Raw genomic sequence first — 24377 nt, forward strand, 5'->3', positions numbered from 1 at the left:
GGAACTTTTTACTTGATGCTCTTACAACCCGTGTTGTTTCACCTCTCATCCACTAGGTGACACCTTTTATCCATTAGAAAGGTCATTATAGGGTAAGGTGACCTAATATGTATTTAACGGGTTAGGGGTTACTAAAGTTACTAAAACTACAGAACAGTTTGAATGTGGGACTCAAGAAATATCCTATATATATATATATATATATATATATATATATATATATATATATATATATATATATAGAGTCAGTCAGACTGTCTGACTGATATATATATATATATCTGTAACCCTCCTTGTTCGTTCTGATCCAGAAGGTTGATTTCACAACAGACACATTCTGGTTCTCTGTATTTATTCTAACAAGAGACAAATAAACAAGTTGGTGGTTAGCAGCTCCAGCTGCTTCTGCCCCACAGTAACAGACAGCAACAGAAAAAGGGGTTGCTGACTCTGATCGTATAGTGGTTTTAACATATATTTATATCAACGTTCTACATTATACTTAACACCGCAATGAATACATATATTGTGGTAAAGGAAAGAGAGTACACCCAAATATTTAACATTCAAAGACTATGGTACAATTGGCAGCTGAATTGTTACTTTGTAACAGGGTTACTTTTTATCAAAAAGTAAAACATACCAAACAAGAGACAAATAAAAAAGGTGGTGGTCAGCAGCTCCAGCAGCTTTTGCCCTTATACATTAAATAAAATACAATAAATAACTCTAAACAAACTACAGAGTAATCAAATGAACAGTTGATAAAACAGTTAGCAGTTGTAACATTAAACACAGCTGAAATACACAACATGAATTAAAACAACAGTTTAAAACATATACAAAATATTCAGTTGAATTCAAAAATACTTTATTAATCCCAAATGGAAATTAAATGTTGTTGTAGCTCATTATGAAGGTTTCTTCAAAGAAACGTTGCAGATGCTGATGGCTGTGGGCAGGAAGGATCTCCTGTAGCGCTCCGTCTTACAGCAGATCTGAAGAAGCCTCTGACTGAAAACACTCTGTTGTTGTAGGACAGTCTCATGAAGAGGATGCTCAGGGTTCTCCATAATGTTCTTCATTTTATGAAGAATCCATCTTTGCACAATGATCTCCAGAGGTTCCAGAGGAGTCCCCAGAACAGAGCCAGCCTTCTTTATCAGCTTGTTGAGCTTTTTTAAGTCCCTGGCTCTGATGCTGCTTCCCCAGCAGATGATGGCAGAAGAGATCATACTTTCCACAACAGCCTTATAGAAGATATGCAGCATCTTGCTGCAAACACCAAAGGACCTAAGCTTCCACAAGAAGTACAGTCTGCTCTGTCCCTTCTTGTAGATGGCTTCACAGTTGCATCTCCACTCTAGTCTATTGTCCAGGTGAACACTGAGGTATTTATACTCCTCCACCACCTCCACTTCTTCTCCCATGATGGAAATAGTGTTCCTGTTCTTGTTTCTCTTAAAATCTAAAATCATCTCCTTTGTTTTGGTCACGTTCAAAATGAGATGATTGTTCCCAAATAAATAAAATGAAGAATAAAAAACCGATTTTGACAAACTTCACATCAAAACTAATGTTAAAATAAAATCCTGGAATTAAATTAGTTTGAACTTCTTCCCACTCCTTCTCAAATATGTAAATCACAACAGTATTCTTTCATTTTACTGGGAGACAATTTAGTTTATTTATGTCCTTTTACAAGTTTGAAATAAACTGCTTAACTAACAAACTAACAAAATATTTTTTCTTGATATTTTTCCATATATTTTCCAATTAAACTGTGTTTGTTCTGAATATGTTGTTTTGTGCATGTAGCCAAATGAAGTTACAGTAGCAAAGTTCAAGTCTATTTCCCTTTAGACCCGGTTAAGAGCTATTGTGGGGCAAACATCCTGGAAAAAAGTCACAATATAACTGATAGGTGGGTAGAATACTCTGTCGTAAGTTAGAAATTGAACTCCTTTCTTTCATATATGCAAATACTTCCTGGCTCTGCATGCCTCGACTCAGAAGTTGAGAAAAAAAACAAAAACGTAATGGGCGGTGCCATGAACAGTTTCAAACTTCACTGTAGTCCGACACACAACAGGACTTGCTTTAAGGTAAATCTGTTTGTAAATGGAACACGAAGACACACCGAAACAAACAGAGCAGGTAAGGAGCTGTTTTCATCTTCTCTACCAATAATTACCCAGGGGTATGTCTATTAGCGTCTGAAAACGCGACATACGTAACTTTGTTGACACATGTATTTGGTAAAGGTACACACGCCCAATGTGAGCCCCCGAAAGGGGGGCTTTGTTAAACAAATCCAAGTATTGCTGACGTTTCTTTCTAATACGTTAGAATGTCATGTAGATGTGCCATATAAACATAACGTTACCTCACAGGAGCAACGTAACCGCAACTGCTTTGTTTGTGTCACCTTTTTATGAAATCAGAAGGCAAATGTTACACTTGTCTTTCGTCCAATGTCCAAGATTATAAATGTAAAAAAAAAAATATTTGGTAAAAATTAAATTAGAGTTATAGAAGATAGCACAATATTTTTTTTCTTGCACTTTTAAGACTGCTTGTTTAAAACAACTTGCCTTATGACCATCTAGTCCTGGGTTGATATCTTATCATGACTCGGTGAAGTCTAAAAGGCATTCACACCATAATGATCCTCTCACTATTTCAGTGGCAATCTGGGTGCTATTTCACCATTTTAAAAGTAAGAAAGCACAAAATCAGGAAACCATATAATTGTGATGCTATTGCTAAGCTTTGTGATGCCGATATTGATTACAAATGATCAACATTTCCTTACGTAATTTCTTCTTTTCCACTATCGAAAGGCCCCCACCTCTCAAGCAGCTTTTGCATTACAGCCAGTAAAAACATATACATCAAGTATGGCAAATAAAATATAATATCCTACCAGGCGTCCAATTTGCGATGTTGGAAACATGATATTGCAAGAATTAAGGCAATTCAAGATATTGTTAAGGTCTAATCAAAAATGTAATCTCTTTTAGAACATGATATTAGTCACATCTGCTGTGTAAAACTTTTGTACTATTTTAAATATGTATTTTTGAAACATTATTTCTTCCTATAGAAATTAATGTAGTTAACACAAGTTTGCACTAACTACTTAGCAGTTAAAATGGTAATGCTTTCTTAAGTAAAGAAATATGTTCTCTAGTGTCAACTTAACTTGATAGCATGGCACTGACACATTAACATTACTATAAAGGGTTAGCCAACTTTCCTTTCCTTATTCCATTTTGTGGAAGTCTGATCAGGTTGTTGTCACTATTTTGACCAAATGCTTGATTAAAAATACCCAGCTTTTGTCGAAACAACCCCGAAATTTAGTTTACAGAAATAACCTAACACTTGTTAATTTGTAAAGTTGATTCATTCTTAGTAACTCGGTTTTCAAATACTAATATGGTTTTAGATGTTAGTCTAATGGATTTATTAATTATAAATAGGTTTAATCTTATAAATGTACCATGTTTTGAACAACTTTTAATGTAAGAGCCTCTAAAAAGTAAAGGTTACCAGTTTAAAATACTTATTGTAGTAAGTTTTTTTATTATTATTTTTATAGCAGACATCATAGAGCTTAAGTAACTAATTGAAACAAATCAGTCCTGTGAATCTGACTGTTTCATTTATAGTGTTGATCTTCACGCTTAGTGTTGATAGTTTACTGACAGACGGAGGTTCTAATCAAATCAATTTTTTATTCAGTCAGTTGAAGAATATCGCACTGAAGGAGCTGAACCTCATCTTTTATCCTGGTAAAACGGGGTGTGAGGCTTCAGGATGGACCAGGTACTTCCCAAGAAAGTTTCTGACTCGGATCTGCTGGAACCAGAAAGTGAGGAACTCCAGCTTAGAGTGGACTTCTTCCGAAAACTGGGGTACTCCACAGCAGAGGTGAAAGCTGCTTTGAGAAAGCTGGGCCTAAGCACTGACACCAATGCAGTGCTCGGGGAGCTTGTGAGGAACAGAACCACCAGCACATCTCCCTGTGTTTCCGACAGTGATGAGAGGAGCACAGATCTGAAAGATCCACTGCTGCCCCCCAGCTGGGACATTGGGTCCTACAGAATTGCACCACAACCTGGAGACCAAAACACTGTAGACTCGGAGCTGAGGCCTATTGTTATTGACGGCAGCAATGTTGCCATGAGGTAATAAAATAATATTATCTTAGATTAAATACTCGCTGATTAGGGGCCATGAGGATATGTTCTAAGCTAACACAAGTGCCACGCAGTGGTCATCTGCTGCTGTAGCCCATCTACTTCAAGTTTCAGCGAGTCTCCCGTTTTCCCATGAACTCTGACATAAGCAAGGCATTTTTGTTCACACAGCTGTTTCTTACTGGGTATTTTCTTCTTTTTGAGACAATTCTTTATTACGCCGAGAGATTGTCAACTGAAAATCACAGAAGTTTACTAGTTTCTGAAATACTTAGACTGATGCATCTGGTACAAACGACAAAGCTATGTTCAAAGTCAATAAAATACCCTTTTTTACCTTTATGATGCTTGTCTAAACTTTAAAATGCCTAAATGCATTGAGTTATTGCCATGTGATTGGCAGATGTGTTACTTAAGCTGTTGTGCCTAATAAAGCAGCTAGTGGAGGTAGCCCATTTCCTGAAATCACAACCCTTCGTAAAGATGATACTTTAACTGCTTTTACAGTTTCTTATCTGAGGACTGTAAACTTCCTTTGCAAAAACTCAATTTACATATTTATCAGTTATTGTCATCAATCGCTCAGCTCTGATTTTTTCAGATGAGTTTATACAGTTTTAGGTTACTTGCCTCTTTACTGGGTGTTAACCACACTGTCTGAGCATGTTTTGACAAAACACCACTGAAGCAGCATGGAACATAGTGCACAGTATCCACAATGAATGAGTAAAGGATTGTACAGAGCCTTCTTCAGGGAGATCATTCAAAGGCATGCAGTGTTGACATGGATTAACTGAATCTTAACTGTTTCCTTGAAGACTCTTTCCACTGAAAACACTTTAACTGATCTTCTCCTCTCCACACACCCTTTCTGTTCTTTTCTATTGCAGTCACGGCAACAAGGAAGTGTTTTCGTGCCGGGGCATAGAGTTGGCAGTGAATTTCTTCCTGGACAGAGGCCATAATAATATTACTGTGTTTGTTCCCTCTTGGCGCAAGGAGTTGCCCCGAGCTGATGCCCCTATAACAGGTGAGGACACCTCCAAATGGGAAACAGGCAGTTGGTACCTGTCAAGTAAACCAGATGTAGTTCAAACCTTTCTTTAACACCAATGAGCTGTCAAAATGGAGTCTAAAGTTTAATCTTAGCAGCCTAGCAATTACACTGATTATACATTATTTTATTAATACTAATCTGTTTGTCACTAAGGCTTAGCATAGTAAAAAAGGAATAATCTCTTTCCACTACACAATTAATAACCTAAATGCAAGTATTAAGATTGATGCATGGATAACGTTATCATTTTACTAAAATAAAAATAGACTCAAAAGATAATAAAAAATAAATAAACGTGCAAATAAATCTTGACTCTAGCCTTAGAGTTTGGGCCTCAGCATGTTTTAACAAGCTTTTGTGCTTGCTGGGATTTTGTGAGATATGCAGGAAATAAAAGAAACACTCAAGTCATTGTCTTCAACATTCATTTAAAATATTTTTCCAGAGATGAACAGAATGTAGCTGCTTCCAAAAGCAACAAAAACAAATGAAAAGCAAATAGGACATGTGGAAAATAGTTTTTTTTTTTACATTGATTTTTGAATATGACTTCGATTTCAGTCTGTTTCTTTGCTGAAACTGTGGGCATTGTGTAATTCTTTATCAGCAGGTTGGTGATTCATTTTCACATTATACATGAGATGTTTTATGACAAAAGACTGTCTTTAGTATAAATAAAACTGAAAAATAGATTTGATAATAAGACAAAGGTTGGTTACTCATAAGGATCATTTGTATTGCAGTGCACAGTAATATGAGTTCCTGTGCATCTATAACTCTAATTACTGATTTACTAAACTCTTTGAATATCTTTACATAATCTAGGTTGATTTAATATCTTTGAGTTCCATAAAGCTGAACTAGCTTCCTGGTGATATTGCTTCACATTAAGACTCACGTAATTTTAGTATCTGCTCAACCTGGGCGGAGCATCCAAAGGTTCTATTTCAGTCTGTGAATAAGGAAGTAAAAATAAACCCAGCAGCCACCCCTGGGAAAGTCCCATCAGGAACTTCAAATGTTGTTTTTTTTTTCTGCCACACCTACTGTAGTTTGTTTGCATAGTGCTGACAACCATTCACAGCAATAAGTCAAGTGAAAACGGTCACCTTGGACAACAAAAGCACCTGCATAAAAAAAGTACCCCCGGCTAAACATTACTGGACCAGTTTCCTGGTTTGTTTGCTAGGTTCATGGGTCATTTCACTTGATTTGCTCACTTGTTTATTCGGTTTTGGTGTTTGAATTACTATTTAATTTGCCTAATTTGCAGGTGAAGTACAAATGAGAGATGTGAGAATTAGGTTTGTTCTGGTTATGTAATATTCTTGATACTTCTTGATAGCAGTCGGTTTCTATAATGCACCTTTGTCAAAAGCTTGTTGCATTTTTTTAACATATGTTAACTACAATAACATATTTAAAGCCAATTACTTTCCATAGTCCTACTTTTATGTACATTTTTTAGATAGTTTGCACTTGATCTTTCTTGACAACCAGTGTATTTAGACCAAGGTAAATTTCTCATGTTTGAAATACATTTTTTATTCAATATGACATACAGTATCATACTAGATGGTGCTGGTGATTAAATCATTCTTATTTGTCTTTAGGGTGGAATGATCATACATCAAACTTCAATGAATTAAAAAAAAAAAGCATTTAGTGCATAGGTTTGATTTTAATGCAGATTTTCTTTAATTAGCACATGGTCAAAATTAGACATACATGCTCAAATATATACATACACCTCTATAATATCAGATTGAATGTTTCCAAGGCAAGTTGCAGAGATACACCCCTATTTAGCCATTACAAGTTTCTGGCATTTTAAGGGCTGGATATTTATCCACTTTTCTTATCAAAAATGCTTGGACATTGAAACTGGTTGCTTTCATACCACAGCTTTCAAACATGGTTCATAAACTACCAATAGGATTGAGGCTGGGGCCATTCCAGATATTTAAAGCCTGCTTTATCCAACACTTAAACCTTGTGGTTTCTAAATTTTTTTGTACACATCCAAACCTTCTTTCATCAGAGGTAACAGTTCAGGTGAGATGAGTAAAACTTTATAGCAGCCGATGGTTTCAACAGGACGATGATCCTAAGCACCCAACAAAACTGGTTTTGGAATAGAGTAAAGCAAACCTCATGGCCTCAACCAAAATGAAAATTTGTAAACAAATTTAAAAACCACCAAAAACTTGCCAAATGAAATTCAATGAAATTAAAGCTCTACTATTTCTGCCAGAAAATGGGTAACTATCTAGCCAGAATTAGGCCTTAAGCATGTTGATGCCTACAAAATGTGTGTAGTTTCTTTCCAGCTTGCAAAGAGACATTTAAACTAAATATTAGCTGGGTTATCTGTATATATTTGAGTCTGTATATAGGATTTGTACCCTTTGTGGATTAGAAAACATAATAAATTCAAACTTATTTCTTGTTTTATAAGTCGATAAAAGAAGCACCATTCTACCCCAAAAAAGAACATTTAGAATGCTTCGTTAAAAGCTCCAATCCATATGACATTCATGCTAATGATGAGTACATGTAAAATTCTGACCAGGACTGCATGAAGCACAAGTGCAGTCCTGCAAATGTATTTATCCACATTTGGTTGACTTGTTACCATTGCTCATTTCAGATCAACACATTCTGTCAAAGCTTGAAAAACAGAAAATATTGGTCTTCACACCATCACGTCGCGTTGGTGGCAAGCGAGTCGTTTGTTATGATGACCGCTTCATTGTCAAACTGGCATATGAGTCAGATGGAGCAATTGTGTCCAACGACACCTACCGAGATCTTCAAGGAGAAAGGCCTGAGTGGAAAAAATGCATTGAGGAGAGGCTCCTCATGTACTCATTTGTTAATGACAAGTAAGAAGAGCATGCAGCATCTTGTTTACAGTAATGATATTTAATAAGGGCCTGCTGCTTCTTTAGTGAGAGATACATCATTTAAGTCATTAAAATGTTATGAATGATCTGCAACTTTATTATAATTGTTGTCTCTTTTTCCAGGTTCATGCCTCCAGATGATCCTTTGGGTCGACATGGACCTAACCTTGACAACTTTCTTAGGAAAACACCCCTGCCTATGGAGCAGAAGAAACTACCTTGTCCTTATGGTAAGAAATTATTGACACAGAGATTAGCTAATTTAACCCATAAAGATTTCATGTGGTGAATTTTTTTCACACACAAATTTAGCTGATGGCAGCAGTGAAGTTATTATCTTAAAAAAATCTAACTGTAATAATTTGCTTACATTCATTTTTGAATTTTTTTATGGAAATCGTTTTCCATGCATACAGTGGTTTCTCCTTAGAAATAAGTAAATGCCTTTTTCTTACCTTGAACATTTCTTTCTTTCTTTTTACATTGTTGACTGGGAAATTTGCAGTTGAGTAAGCTGTACTGCAGGTGCATGCATGCTGGGACTTTTTGGCAAAAGTATCGGGTAATACAGCAGTTGTGCAAGAAATGTTGGGCCTTGAAAATAACTTTAATAAAAACTACTGGGTAGCATTTGGGGCTTGTTGATAGGGGGCGCTAGGGCCCCCTTCACATCCAAATTGAATGGAAAAAAGTATGGACGCAGTAAACATAAATTATGAAATAAAAAAGTAATTATCACATCTGTTCACCCATAAACTGTGTCTGACTTTTGATTTTCCAGCATTTCCATTCTATGTTGGGTTTATTTTGGGTTGTTTTTAGTGTAGGCGTAAATACCTACGCTTCAGTGGCAAAGGGCGACGGCCATTTGAGTGTTTGTATGTTTCCATGTGACTTCGTGCTGGTCTCTAATTGGTTACTTAAAGACTTTCCTCTGGGCGCAGCTTTCTGCCTTGGTCAACCCTGGCAGCTTAGAAGTGTGGCGACGAATGCCATTTAAACATAAAGACGCAATCGGAAGAGTCAGACAACAAGAGAGGAGAGAATGAATAGCAAAAGAAAATTCTGTCATTTATTTACAAAATGACCATGACATGTTCTATAAGGTGGCAAACCTTATTTCCTCTACGTTTGACTGATTTTACAGGAATGTCTAGCTGGTAGCTTCAGCTACAGCTTGTTCTGGTTTTGGAGTTGCAACTTTCTGACAGAAGAATGGATCTTTTGTGAAATAGTTAAAATGTGTGTTTTATATTTATTTCTTTCAGATAAAAAGTGCACTTATGGCATCAAGTGTAAGTATTACCATCCTGAGCGGGCAAACCACTCCTATCTGTCTCTGGCTGATGAATTGAGAGAGAAAGCACACATTTCCACTGTAAAAGAGGGGAGAAAGGCAAGATCATCAGTCAACTATCCTCAGTCTGAACCTGAGCCTTCCCATCCTCGACACACACATCTCCCGTGGGATCAGCACAGTTCTTCATTTCCTGGTCACATTAGTGAAAATGAGCTACTGCACTGGAAAGACTTTAGAAAAAGCCCCAACCAAATGCCGTGTTCAGTAAATGGAGGAAACTGTCCAAAAGAATATCCTGGGCTGCACTTTATGTCAAATCTTTATTATCCCAACATGTCTCTGGAATATTTGGATTCTGGTTTTGGCTCTGCTGAGAGCCACTACTCTGACATGTCACCACCCCTCAGCAGCACCTACAGACTTGGGCCTCAGCATCAGAGTGCCCATGACAGACCCCAACCTGCCTCAGTTCATGTGGAGAAAAATAATACCAGTCATTGTGGCAAATGCTGTTCCTATCCTCTTCAGCAACATCACAGCAACATTCACTGCAGCAGTCAACCCATCTACAACACTTACCTTCCAAATATGCTCCCACACAGTGTACATCAGCAACAAAGCCTGCCCGCCCATTTTAATGACACTGCGGCCCCCCATCTTCATCATAAATACTGGTCAGATCCCTTTCAGGGTGCACCCCAAGCCAGAACGTCATGCCCTGCACCCTCTTTGGTCTGTCCTTCACACTGTAACAACTCCTGCTGCTCCTATAAGAACCATCAGTACAAAGCCTGGGGGCAACATCAACAACCACCACCACCTTCTGCTGCATTCAATCAACAGAGGTCAGAAATGCGCAAGAAACTGCAAGCCATCTTCAACCCACACCAAGTGGATATGGTCATGGAGATGTTCCCGTACCTGATGGATGCTGAAAAACTAGCTGCAGAAATATTAAACATGAAAGCTCAAGGGATCTGATTCATGTTCTCTTCAACATGAAATATCAAAATATTTTACATAATTTAAGTTAGAGCTGAAACAATTTATCAAGTTATTAGCAAGGTCGACAACAAAACCTGTTGACCTGAGTTTTCAATGTCATGCCATATAGAACCATGTTAGTTTTCTTTTTATAATCGCAGTATACTACAGGTGTGTCAGTTCTTGCCAATAACATACATTGAACCCATCATAGGGAAGTGTGTATAGACAGAACACAATAATTGACTTCAGCCATGGATATTTTTATTTTTTTTTTTTTTTTTGAGAATCAGTGTTTCTATGAAAAAAGAAAAATGAGAAAAATAGCTGGTTGCTGTGGAATAATGGACACCAGCCAGACACCTTCATTGTGGGTTGCTATAATTAAAGACCTCTATAGCTGATGCCCTTTACCCATCAGGTTTAGTCAGTTACATTAACTTACCACATTCACATCTACTGAATGTTATTTTAAGATTGTACAGTTTAAGTCCAAACAACCTAAAGTGTATGGAGAACTAGTAACTGTGTAAGGAAGACAACACTAGTGTTGCCATCTGATTCAGTGTTTGTTCAGTTATATTTCAAAATTTAAAATACAGAGATAAAACCTGGATGGATTAATTCTACACTAAATAGATAGTCTTTAAAACAGTGAATGGCATGTGAAACCTTTTATTATGTAGTATTTCTATTTTTATAATCTTTACTTTTTTTTATTTATGCATGAGGTTTACATGCCAAAATACACTGAAATCACCTTTTTGTTTTTTTCTCAGAGTATCAGTTCCACAAGCCACAAACATCTGTAATTGGTAATTAATAAATATAGGTTTGAATCATCTTCAGTATTTTAGATTTTGGATTTGAGCTGATCAAGGAGGAAATGAAAATATTTCCAAATTTAGATTTTAATTTACTATGAATACTTACAGTATATGATTATGTAAAACCCTGCACTCATGCACTGGTACTGGGAACAGAGTGTTGCCCTCGGAAAGCAGAGATGGATTAAATTAATTGTTAACTAAAATTGAAATACCATTGATAGATTTATCAACAACCAACATAATAATTAGTTGCATCCTTGTGTCGGTTAATGATCAGAAAATGTATTTGTAAGGGAATTAATTTAGAATACATTATAACAATGTTCTTATGTTATATTATGGCAGTGAAATATGTCCCGATATTTGTGAAATGTTAATTGCTGACTTATGTGTATGACGGTGTAGTCAAATATAACCTTGCCATCCATATTTTGGATGAAATGTGCCTCTAGACCAAAGATGACAGAGTTTCAGGAGTTTGGACTGTTGATACATATTGTGTCAAATATTATTTTAAGTTCTCATGCTGCACAAAATGTTTTTTCTTTTCTTTTGCTTTCACTTTAGTCTTCTGTAACGCTCTGCTCATTCAGTATTATCTTTGATCAGGCTACAGTTCTAATCTCACAAAGAAACTGAACAGAAGAAACTCATAACAACACTTTATCCAAATTAAAGGAATTTACCATGTGTTCCTGCTCCCTTTCCTGTAAATATGCATCATTTCCTTAAAACATGTAAAGGGAAAAATGTAAGTTATGTATGTATTTAAGTGACTGTTTAAATGAAAATGGAAATAAAATTTAAAAATGAGTTCTCTTACATTTGAATTTTTGATTATTATTTTGGAGGATATAATCTCTCTCTCTTTCTCTCTCTCTCTCTCTCTCTCTCTCAATTTGATCTATTTAATGGTATAGATCAGATTTTTTTATAAGTGGAATTCTCTTGATTGGTTGTGATCAGTCAATATCTTACATCCAGTGGAAATTCCTCTTGGTTTCTTCAACTTTAAGAAACCGACAGAGTAGGCCAGTACTAAAATGGGTTTCTATCATCTTGAAACATCTCTAAATTAAGCAAAATCTCTGTAGTGGCTCATGAAAATGCTTTTTTGTACACTTTTAAACTATTGGAAAACTGGAGATCTTATCTGGACAGATTAACAGATGGAATAAAAATCAATTAAAAGTAAGAGAAAAAACTTTACACTGATCTGCCATTACATATAGATAGTGATTCTGACAAGATATACTTAAGATCCACTGGTTTGTATGAACTGCTATATTATGTTGAGATTTGATCTTTACAGTTAGGTGGTTTGACGTAAGCTCTAAAATAAAGCAAAGGAGATTGCAGATGCTAAGAGAATTACCTACTGCATATCAACTGCATACCAGAATTGGCAAGGTAATCTTCAGGCCAATCTGACAAGTTATCGGATGGATTTCATCTTCAAACTGTCTATGGTAGATACATACTTAGAATCAACCTGTTTTCCTTTAACAAATAATTCCTCTGTGATCATTTATCACACCTGAAACCGTATCACATCAACATATTTACTTTTGATGACGTCATATCTGTTGACAATTTCAGAGATTTTAAATATCTGCACCACCTACAGGCAGCCACAATCAGGTATTATCAGTGAAATCATACATACAGCCTTACCATCATAACATTGACTAGATGTAAATAACGTAGTTATACAAGTGTTTATTTCAGCTAATGCTGTTTTAATGAATTTGAGAATCACAAGTCACAAAGACAGGAAATTTACCTAAATATTTAAATACCAATAATATATTCTTTTAGCTTGTCATTAAATATGCAGCAGTTTGCAAGCACCAGTTCACATTAAGGCTTCATTTCTTTACACTTCTCAAAATTTGTCAGTGTCTTTTAAAAAAATACATTACATTTAGAAAAGCTGCGTTTCATTCATTTAAAATAAAGTGATTGAATTAAGTTTAATTTCATATGGATTTAACTGGGAAACTATTCAAAGCAAAGAAAGCATGTTTTGAGATATGTTTGTCTCTTAAAATCAGTTCAAGAGACAGTTATCTGTGGTGTGATCTCAGTTAGAGACCTTCTGACTCGTTTTGGTAAAATTGTTTTTATTTTGTTGCTTGCTTTGCAGTTGAGCTCAAAGTGCCTGTGACCCGCTTTTCCTACAAATGCAGAAATTGAAAGAAAACATCTTAATATTGCAGGAATTGGACAGTAATGGACATATTAGGGTTAAAGACACAAAAAAAGACATATTTTGTGTTGTGACACAAAATAAGCATATTTCAGTATTAAATTCTCCTGGAAATTACGTCAAAAGGGAAGTCTCCGGTCATTGTGAGATAAATGATAAACTGTTCAGGTAGAAGCCAACAGCGTTAATATGGTGAAATGGTGCATTACTGGTGATGGCAGCAATATTACGACAGCAGCTGTTAGTCTGCACTATTTTCCTGAAGCAAAGAGGATGAAAGCCGGTAAAACTGATGAGGGATAGATGTGCTGGTCCCAACAAGCACAGCCTGTTGTGATTGGAGGACTTCTCAGCAAACTGCTTCCAATAAGAAACCTCTGAATTCACAAGAGAAATTCTGTCAGAGGTTGGGATATCTGATAGATGAAGGAGAATGTTGAAGCAGATGCTATAGCCATGCTGTTCAGTGCATTTGATGTGAAAAGATTGCCAAAGAAAAGGTTGTTGTTGCTGTTGCTAAACGGATCAAAGCTAAGCAGGTAAGACCACTTCCTTGTTACAAAAGTACATTTAGATATTGGCAGTTATTGTTAACAATTAAAAATCAGAAATTATTATTTTTATTATTAATAATAATCCTACATTATTATTATTATTATTAAAATAAGATAAATTACACACACATATGATATAAATTAATGTTTCTCCAAAGATTCAAATATAAAGTTTAAATAATGACACACCAAGTAGTGTCTTCAGATCTTGAATCGTTCCTATTGCAACATGATGCCCAGCTTCGCCTCCAGTTGTTTCACTCAGTGCCATATATCCCATAATCCTGGATTTACACTACACCTGCTCCGGTCCGGTCCAGTCCGGTCCACTCAAAGCCCGGATGAGCTCCGAGAACCAGACACAGACCCTGCGACAAAAGCCAGTGATAAATATGGTAGCAAGTCCAAAACAACTAATTCTGTGGAAGTTCAACCAGTTAAAACTGGTCATTTTTCATTTCATTTTTCATTTTATGCATCCAGATGTTTTCATGTGTTTTCTTCTACAATGGGTGAGTACACTCAGTGCAGTGAAGCTATATTTGTTGCTTAATTTGGTGCATTGAATGTGTAATTGCTCGTTTTATACCTTAGTTAACCCAGTAACTGAGCTAATTGATCTAATATAAACAACTGCTAATATATACACATGTATATATAAATATATGTGTTTATTTATTATTGTAGCAAGATCTAGTCTGTTTTTAGTGAATTATTTTGAAAATTTGGATGTTGTGCTCGTTCTGTTTTCTGGTGGTGCGGTATGAGTCATCCAGCAAAAATAGACTGGTTGAATTAGATGGCCATCCGCACGTAGCAGCACTTATGCTCCGCCATCTGATGACAGCTGACTTTCTTCTCCTGACTCTGTTGCGTCTCTCTGTGATAGTGACTGAAATATATCTAAAGAAATTTCAGTTTCTTCGCTGCTGTGTGTTGATGGAGATTGTAACAGCAGTCAGTTTCCGTGCGGAGGTTCCCCTTTGACGTCATAAAAGATCGCAACAAAATCACAAAGGATTAGTATGGAAATGCCTTGTCAGTGAACTTTATGATCATATATCAGAACAACTGTTCATTTCAGTGGCATGAATTTACTTAGAAAATTGTTTTATTAATGTTTCCTTTCAATAAATGTAATTGGATTTATCATTAAAATTCGATGTCACAGGCACTTTAAAGACAGATTTATGTGTAGAAAAACCCTCCAGAAATTACTTTGTGTATAGCAACTTTATTTTCATCTTAACTTTTACATATTGCCTTGAAACCATATTTCTTTTTAAAAAAAAAGTTGCTTTACATGAAAAATTATTGATTTCATGTCTCTCTTGTGACATCACACAATTGTCACATTACCTGTCATATGTATATGTCATATTTAGTACTTAATTCTTTTAGACACCGAAATTTATTTGATTATATGTTATTTATGAGATTAACTACCTTATCTGTATAGCTGGTTTACTAATGTGTTTAGGGTTCTCCCTGACATACGGGATTTTTTTATTCCCAGGCCATCAGCAGCTTGTGGAATGGCACAAAGGCTCCATGTCCCGGTTTGCTACAAAGAAAAGGAAATTGCATTCAGATGTAGGACAGGAAATTTACTACTTTTAAAAGAAAAACACATGTAAGTCACACATACACACTACCAGCAGAAATACTTTTCATTTTCTTGTCATTCAAATCAGACAAGCCCAGGCCTCACTTTTTGAATGCCATAATTTGAACCTGCTTAGCAGGTTTTAAGGCCAGCAAGTCAGGGAAGCACAAAGTGAAGGGACTGTTTTTGGCTTAATTACTTTATGTCCCTGTACTAATTTTAAGAAACATTAAAATAGTATCTGTAGTTAAATAAACAAAAGTATATTTGTTTAAATGTTGTTAAATTTCTTTAAAAGAAGTTATGGCATCTTCTTAGTAAAGAATATCTGAGAAGCTTCTAATTTAAAAAAAACCACTATGCAGTACAGCAATTAGATTATTGAGATAAAATTTCATAATATCCACAAGGTGCTTGATATTTTTGTGGGGAAATTCAGATGAGTTACCATTCAAAGTAGGCCTGCCCATTGTGACTGCCGTCACACAGTGTTGCATCATGACTCTGCAGCTCCACACCAAGGTGGAGCTCCGGCTCCCCCTGCAGGTGCCCAAGGAAACGAACTGTTCCTGTGCTGATCCGGCCAGATGGCAGCATGATCTTAACCCGATGACCCAGTTGCAAGTCCATGGGTGAGTGAGGGACAAAAACCCTGTGTGGGTCGTGGGACGTTTTCCAGGATCGTACACTTCAGAAAGAAAGAAATATGTTAGTATTACAACAAAGACTGAGTTGACCTTGTTTATTTGTAACTAGATTACTGCATGATTTTTTTTTTACTGTGGTGTAGAGAAATACAAACATCCAGTAAAATAAGTTGTTCAAGCACATTGATCTTTGCTTCAAACAGAAGACACTTAAAGGGGGGTAGCATGGGAAATGTCTTAAACTCCCAGTATAAACTAAACTGGACAAGAGTGAACAAGCATTGGTGGCTATTTACCTCAGAAGTCTGGATTGGAAAGACATCAAACCCCATATCTGGGTTATACCAATTGCTGTTGTTAGACACAAGCTAACCACTGTTGTCAATGTATCCAGGTAGAAGTCAGCGCACCTCTGTTATACCCTCTCTTATATTTTTGTAAATTCACAGCTGTGTGAGATAATGCAGTCTCCACATGTAATTTATGAGTGGCCAGAGGGAGCTCAAAGGTGGTTCATCTTCGCAGGTTTATGATTGAAATGTTTTGTGAAAAAGCCTTGCGTTTTCCAATTGGAATTCTGACTTTAGTAGATCCTCCTGTCTATTTATCCATCTTCAAACTTGGTAATTACCATTGATACCATTATCAAACAAACTTGCAATGGCAATGGGGGAGAACCTACATTTATGCCTTAGGAAAAAAACACAATAAACTGAAAAAGTCCAAGTTATGTTGCATTTTTCTTTTAAAATGCCTTTCAGTACCTAAGTTCAACAAATCCTGGTACTTAGCCCTTTCATTATATTCATGCCCCCTTTTGGGGAAAAGCATATACTACAAATTGAATGGCAATGAATGAACTTTGGGGTTTTGGCACAATAAAAGCATGACATAAGCAAACAGACATGTTTTCCTTGTTTAAGGTGCTCAGATAAATTGTTAGATTATGTAAACAATTCTATTATGTCTCTACTTGTTGCTAATTAAAAATATTTAAAGTAATAGGACTAAAGACTGCTTCCACTGACGTAGGTCAGTGACTACAGTATAAAGATGAAGCTTTCACATCAGTAAATATAGAAAAACCTTAGTGAATTTTAAGATTTTTTTTTTCATATCTCAGACTGAACTGTCAGACTTGGTCCATTGCTTAAAGTTTTTTATAACCTTCCCAGCAGCTACATCATATAATTGTTAGCTACTTCTGCCTTAACATTCGAAAACTAAAACTTACAAAACACGTGTTTGTTTATTTTATGTTTTAATGCACTGAACACCCCAAAATGCCTTTTAATCGCAGTGTCTGCTTTTCCTCAAAAGCTGCATGAACATTCTTTTAGGTAGTTGGAAACCCTAGTATTTACTGAACTGGCATTTTCGCTCCTCTAACTCATACAAAACAGTTTGATGACCCCTAATATGTGCCATACAGGTGACTACCCAATTAATGACTGTACCTCAAGGCTGAAGATAAGGAAGAAGAAGATCTTGAACTCATTGGGGTTGACAAGAATCCCTGGCTCTCTGTCAAATTGCAAGAGTGGCTGTCACCTCTTGATGACACTTTGGATCTTCTGTGTTGGCAAAAACCACCTATTGATCAGATATAGCTATTGACATCATTGCAAATAATAAGTGTCTTAAATGCTCAGTTGTATTATGTGATTGCTCTCATTTACATGACTGTTCATCCAAATCATCTACATTGTCTCTCTGCTCCTTGTAGGTTCCCACATTTAGCAGTATCTCCGCCTCAGAGAAAACCTGAGGAAAAATAAGCTGGGGTTAATCAGAGCCATCGCCACAAGCTCAAAAACCCCTGCTAACATTTTAGCAAGCGCACCTGATTACGCAGCTCTTCCTGTTGTCTTTGCAGCTCTGAAAATCTCTTTTCCCATGATGCTCTCTCGCAGGCTATCCTGGTCTTGATCGACAGAATCTCTCTCTCGGTTTTGGTCACTCGTTTGTGGAGTGCGTTAACACGGTCAGGGCTCCCTGGGATGCCTACGGTAACTTTGCTTTCACAAACTGTTACATGGCAACAGATAATGCCATTTATGTAGTTCCATGTGTATGACAGAGCCATAAAAGGTGATTTGCAGACCAAAGATGATTTTGCAGCAAGCTTTTGTAACATTATCAGTTAAAATAACATTAACAGTGAAGACTTTCTCTTGTTTGTAAGCTGAAAGTGTTTGATTTGATAAAATCCTTACCCACATGTCGTGTCACCTGTCTGGTTTTCTCCTCTGTGATGTGCTTTTGCCTGGGTAGGAATTTGATTGCATTGTATGGACATATCTGCAAAACAAAATGGTTACCATACATTATACAACCTCTATTAAAAAGTGTCATTAAAAGCTATCAAAAGGTGAATAAAACAACGTACAACTCGGACTCACCCACAGAAACCTGCAAGTGCAGAGTATCCCCTTATATGTCCATGTAAACAATGTCTGTAGGATGTATGCTGTCATTTTTTAACATTTTTAAACACGGTCCTCACGTCATGCTGTCATGATAAAATAATGAACAAACCAACATCTTGAACGTGTTAATATATTTGTTTATCACACAAAGTTCTTTGAGCATCATGTCATCGTTTGATCCTGCTCTACAGTAATGAAAAATGTACCATTTGAAAATGTGTATAACACTGACCTTTTCCCGTGACTTGTCTGTAAGAGAGAAAAAACTCCACAGTGAGGTCACAAATAGATAACATCCCCCATTTCTGATCAATGAGCTTCTATCCTAGGTCTCTGATGAATGTTAATGTGGTGCATAAGGCTCACTGACCTGTTGCTATGCACCAGCTTTGCGGGAACAGCACTTGACGACTGCTGGGTAGGTAAATCTCACCTAATCTTCTTAGTCATGCAATTACACAGTCCGGTTGCAGCCTGGCTTCTTAATTTGGTATGCCAAGCCTTATAGTGCATATAAACAATGAGAAGTGTGTCCATATCAATCTCCTCTGACTGTTCTTTGACACACTGAGCAACCAAAAGTTGAGACAATTGCATTTTTGAAACTGAAGAAAATTTAATATGAAGTCAAACTTTATAATATTGACAATGTGTTGACCACTTAAAACACTCTGTGCTAAATTGTACATTGTGAAAGCTTCTCGTTTAATAATTTACCTCCAAATGCAAAAACTGTTGACTTTTATTGTTATTTATTGACAGAAAATACAACAAAAACACAATATACTTTCATAACTCAATGATATAAGCAAAAGAGGGTGGAGAACAAGTAAATCAGAGGGACTTCTCTGATGTTCTTGATGTACTCCGTGGACTTACACACCATCAACCCAGACATCCTCCACCCGAAGCTCACCCTGCTCAAAGTCCCGGATTCAACCTGACAGTGGATCACGAGCTTCCGGATGGACAGCAGCAGGTGAGGCTGGGGAGCATCTTTTCCCACACAAGAACCTTCAGCACCCCCAGCACGCACCCCCCCAGGGTTATGTTCTCTCCCCACCCCTCTGCTCCCTTTACACAAATAACTGCACCTCAGCGGACCCTTCTGTGAAATTCCTGACGTTTGCAGATGACACCACTGTTATTGGACTGATCCAGGACAGTTATGAGTCTGCATACAGGCAATAGGTGGATCGGCTGGTACACTGGTGTGGTCAGAACCACCTGGAACTTAACCCACTCAACACTGTGGAGATGACGGTGGACTTTCGGAGAACACCACCCCCACATACCCCCCTCACCATCCTCAACAACACTGTGTCCGCTGTGGACCACTTCCAGTTCCTATGAACCACCATTTCTAAGATGTTCCTCATGCAAAGAATGTTCGGAAAACGGCCCAGCAGAGACTGTACTTCCTTCGGCAACTCGAGAAGTACAACCTTCCACAGGAGCTGCTGGTCATCTTCTACACTGCCATACTTCAGTCTGCCCTGTCTTCATCCATCTCAGTGTGGTTTGGCTCATCCACAAAACAGGACAGGTCCAGACTGCAATGAACAATCAGGGCTGCAGAGAGAATCATCAGGGCTGACTTTCCTTCTATCCAGGACTTATACAGGTCTAGTGTCAGGGAAAGGGCAGCTAAAATCTCTGCAGGCCACACACTCTGCACATAAACTGTTTAGGCTTTTACCTTCAGGTCGGCGCTACAGAGCACTGTCTGCTAAAACCAGCCACCACAGAGACAGTTTCTTCCCACAGGGTGTTTCTCTGATGAACACTTGACAGTCAGACTTCCAGAACAACACCATGCTGTCATATCCATGGTGGTTGTGTGCAGGCCGGGTGCAGTCTGTGTTTTTGTGCTGTGTTTCTTTCCTTCTACTCAGGGTGTGACTGGCAGGTGCTTCTGCGCAGCTGTTGCTCATCAGGGAGCAATCAACCTGGGCTTTAAGAAGAGTGGAAAACCAGATGGAGGCGTCAGCTCGTTGTCTCACATAGCGTGGTAAACAGCTAGACCTCTTCTGCGCTGTAGTTATTCCAACTGATCACTGACTTATTGTGTTTTCTCCTCTGCTTTTTAGGAAGACGTTTTTGCCAGAGATTCTGTGGATCTTTTGTGCACACAGTTAATTCTTGCCATGTCCTGAGGTTCAAGGTAATTCAAGCCTCGATGTCTCATCTGTGAGCCTCCACTCTGCCTCCTTCCCGGACCCAGGTTTCTTGAGCTTTGATTCACCTGCTTCTGAGAACCTTCCATCTACCTGTCCACCCTCCCACGGAAATAACCCCTTTATGGAAAGGATCAAAAGAAACAAAGAAACACTGAGTCTGAAGAACCTGGAAACACGTTCCCTTCAGCTGTCCCCATCTGCCAACCTCAACCATTGTGGAACAGAATTATTCCTCCCAGGTTTAGCTGAGAGTTCTGCCTTCGTAAGTCAAAACCCAAGAAACTGTTTAGTATTTATGCCATCTTATGCAGGACTTCTCTAAGCCTCTTTTCTCCCTCAGCGAGACCCCAATCCTGTCGCTGATCCAGTCCTGGTTCCTGATCACATTTACTCCTATAAAACCTAATAAATTGTTAAAATGTTGCCTTGGTTCACTTGTGGTTGTTATTCAGAGTCTGGTAAAACCCTTTATGACACATGCATACTTGGACTGATCTCACACTATATTCTATTGTAAAGTCAATTGTGTGTGTGTGTGTATATGTACATTTAAATATATATTGTTTACTTCCACTGGTGTGTGTATATATATATATATATGTACAAAAAAAAATCCTCACTGAGAGCAAAGTGTACCGGAGTCAAATTCTGTTTGTACAAACTTGACAATAAAGCTGATTTTGATTATTACAATGTTCTGTGTGAACTATTATATGATATGGGAATGTAATAACCTTTTAACTCTTGTTTAATCACATAGTTATATTGTTAGGTTCTGGGTCTGAATTGACATTTTAGGAGCATAGCAGCAAAATAGTTTATTGCAAAAATTATATGTGCACATGGGGTCCTCTTTACTAGATTATCATAAAAATACTTGTTTAAATATACCAAACCAGAGTGTACCTCATTCTAGGCACTTGTATAATATCAATAAAAATAACCTGTATTTAGGAGTAAATATTAAATGTAGTGGGAAATGTTATCCAAAAGCTCTTGTTAGGCAACTGCACTGACTTTGGATCTGCTAAAAAGCACTGGACCAGCACCAGCAGATAACATAGCTTTTGAAACATCACCATTGCTAATTCTGGTCCTGGGTGAGCAAGTCTGTGATGACCTAAGAACTGTACATGGTTCATACTTGACCAGCAGCTCTGAAATGTGTGAAGGCCCAACACCATAGCATAATATTTCTACATAAGAAACTAAGTTTTGGGGTTTAATTTGCTGTTAGCCATAATTATCTAAGTTAACATAAATAAATGGTTGAAAAATTTTACTTTGTCCATAATGAAACCCATAATATATAGAAGTTTGACTTTTTGAATTGAAATCCTAAAATAACCTTTCAAGAATGCTTAATTTTATTAAGAAGCACCTAAATCTATGGTACACAACATTTTGCAGCTAAGGTGATTCTTTAATTTTTTATTGTTCACCAATTTATATAATTTATATAACACTTCATGTACATTTAATTAATTTCCTGTAGAAAAAGAAGTAGGATCATTCATTTCTATTTGTCCAGCCGAAAGTGTCGTGTCACAAAACTCATTCTTTGCAAACATAGTTGCCTTAGGTTTCAAACTAAAGGCTCAGCATTCAAGTGAAACGTGAGCCAACTGGCTTTGTATGCATGGTTAATTGTTGGGCATGAATAGGTGTATAATTTTAAGCTTTATACAATTTAGGCCTTCATTCAGAGACAAAGAAAAGCACTCATCTCAAATTGTGGGTCATGTCCTCATGCTTGCATACAGTCATGCACACAAACTGAACATATGGGCAAACATGCAAACAGCAAAGCTCTATTCACGGATTTGAAAAATGCCAATATGGGTTTTATTCACCATAGCTTATCACAGGCACTGTGAATGTGTGTGTGTGAGTTTTTACCTTCTGGCCATTAAGAAGTGAGTCCTTTTAGACAAATATTTTCCCATGCAAATCACGTGATGGTGAGTTATATTTACTTTGTGTTCTCTGTGTGTAATGTTGATAAAGTAAAAACCAAACTATTTACATGAAATTTTCAACATGGTGGGAAAAGAGTTAACAATGAAAGGTTCTGTGCTTAGCATTTGATCTTGCACAAACAAATCCCTTATACCTGTCCCTGTCATATACTGCAGCAAAAAGAAAAGAAATACAGGTGTAGTTTTAAGAGCTGATAGAAGCCTGGCAGCTGTTCAATGGATTTAGGCATCTAGATGTAGTAAAGGGAACCTGCTGAAGTTCAATCCAGGCATCATTATTTTAAAAACGGGGGGTTTGAAAGTGGCATGGCTGTTGGTGCCAGATGGGCTGGTATTTCAGTGAGTATTCAAAACTGTTGATGTACTGGGATTTTTACACACTTCCATCCCTAGTGTTAAAAGAGAATGTGTGAGATAAAAAAAATATTCAACAAGTAATTCCTTTGCACATGTCACAACCGCTGACATCTGCAGAGGAGAATGGGCAGACTGAATTCAGATCATAGAAGGCGTCAATAATCATTAGTTACAACCAACATATGCTAAATGTGAACCTTTAATCAGATGGACAAAAACAGTATATAACACCAGGTGTCCATCCTTTCAGCTATAAACAGGAAAGTGAGGCTAGAACTGTCACCAGCTCCTCAGACAGACTGGAAAAATGTTGCCTGGTTCGATGAGACTTGATTTCAGCTGCAACATTCAGATGGTGGACTCAGATTTTGGCTGAAACATCATGAAATAATGCATCCATCCTACCTTGTACCAACAGTTCAGGCTGGTGATTGTGGTGTAATGGTGTGGTGGATAATTCCTTGGCAACGTTTAGCCAAATTTGGTACAAACTGAGCATTGTTTAAACACTACATGTCCATCCCTCTATGACCACAGTGTACCCATGTTCTGATGGCCATATTCAGCAAGATAATACACCATCTCAAAGTGGTCTTAAACATGACAAGGAGCTCAGTGTTCTCCCATAGTCATAGCAACTCTCAACCCAATACAACTCTGGAATGCAATAGAAGATTCACGTCATGGTTGTGCAGCAGACAAATATGCAGCAACTGTGTGATAATATCATGTCAATATGGACCAAATTTGCTAAATCTGAGCCACAAAGAACTAAGGCAGTTCTGAAGGCAAAAAGGTTTCCAGCCTGGTACAAGCATTGTGGAATGAATAAAATGTATTTGGTTTTATAGCAAACAGAAGACCGATTCCTGCCACACATGTTCCCTCTGTGTTTTTCTGGCTATGGATTAATGAACATTGATATAAAATACTATAAGACAAATCCTAGAAGTTTCTGTGGGCTCCTTTGTTGCTTTCCAGCTTGTTAAACACATTCTCTCAGAGATCTTTGTCAGTCCAACATTCTGAGGATGTTAACAATGTTCTTAAATGTCGTTTATTTGTAAAACAGTTGATTCGTGTGGGAAGTAAAACTCTTTAGGGACAATTTGAAAGCTTTGAAAGCTGTACTGA

General features: G+C 37.2%; 2 protein-coding genes and 1 long non-coding RNA gene across 4 annotated transcripts; 2 read left to right on the top strand and 1 right to left on the bottom strand.

The window, feature by feature from the left end:
* The first annotated feature begins 2011 nt into the window (after nt 1-2011).
* LOC124865272 (ribonuclease ZC3H12A) lies at nt 2012-12095 on the top strand. The gene is made up of 6 exons (XM_047360232.1): nt 2012-2157; nt 3748-4193; nt 5096-5235; nt 7913-8147; nt 8292-8398; nt 9437-12095. Exons 2-6 carry the CDS (start codon nt 3823-3825, stop codon nt 10447-10449), a joined length of 1866 nt encoding a protein of 621 aa, XP_047216188.1. The 5' UTR covers nt 2012-2157; nt 3748-3822; the 3' UTR covers nt 10450-12095.
* A 3168-nt stretch (nt 12096-15263) lies between these two features.
* LOC124865365 lies at nt 15264-20466 on the bottom strand. 2 transcript variants are annotated; one of them, XM_047360382.1, is made up of 10 exons: nt 20427-20466; nt 19098-19228; nt 18960-18976; nt 18701-18810; nt 18515-18599; nt 18142-18326; nt 17978-18062; nt 17756-17891; nt 16100-16339; nt 15264-15609 (listed from the first exon to the last, which is right to left on the bottom strand). In XM_047360382.1, exons 4-10 carry the CDS (start codon nt 18773-18775, stop codon nt 15552-15554), a joined length of 864 nt encoding a protein of 287 aa, XP_047216338.1. In that variant the 5' UTR covers nt 18776-18810; nt 18960-18976; nt 19098-19228; nt 20427-20466; the 3' UTR covers nt 15264-15551. The 2 variants fall into 2 exon arrangements, with proteins under 2 accessions (XP_047216338.1, XP_047216339.1); XM_047360383.1 differs by lacking the exon at nt 20427-20466 and having other exon boundaries at nt 18960-19098.
* A 157-nt stretch (nt 20467-20623) lies between these two features.
* Nucleotides 20624-21330, top strand: LOC124865366. Its single transcript, XR_007037556.1, has 2 exons — nt 20624-20738; nt 20818-21330. It is a non-coding gene; the product is annotated as an uncharacterized LOC124865366 (long non-coding RNA).
* Nucleotides 21331-24377: the final 3047 nt, after the last annotated feature.

This window comes from Girardinichthys multiradiatus, chromosome 3, assembly GCF_021462225.1.
Source record: "Girardinichthys multiradiatus isolate DD_20200921_A chromosome 3, DD_fGirMul_XY1, whole genome shotgun sequence".
Lineage (NCBI taxonomy): Eukaryota > Metazoa > Chordata > Actinopteri > Cyprinodontiformes > Goodeidae > Girardinichthys > Girardinichthys multiradiatus.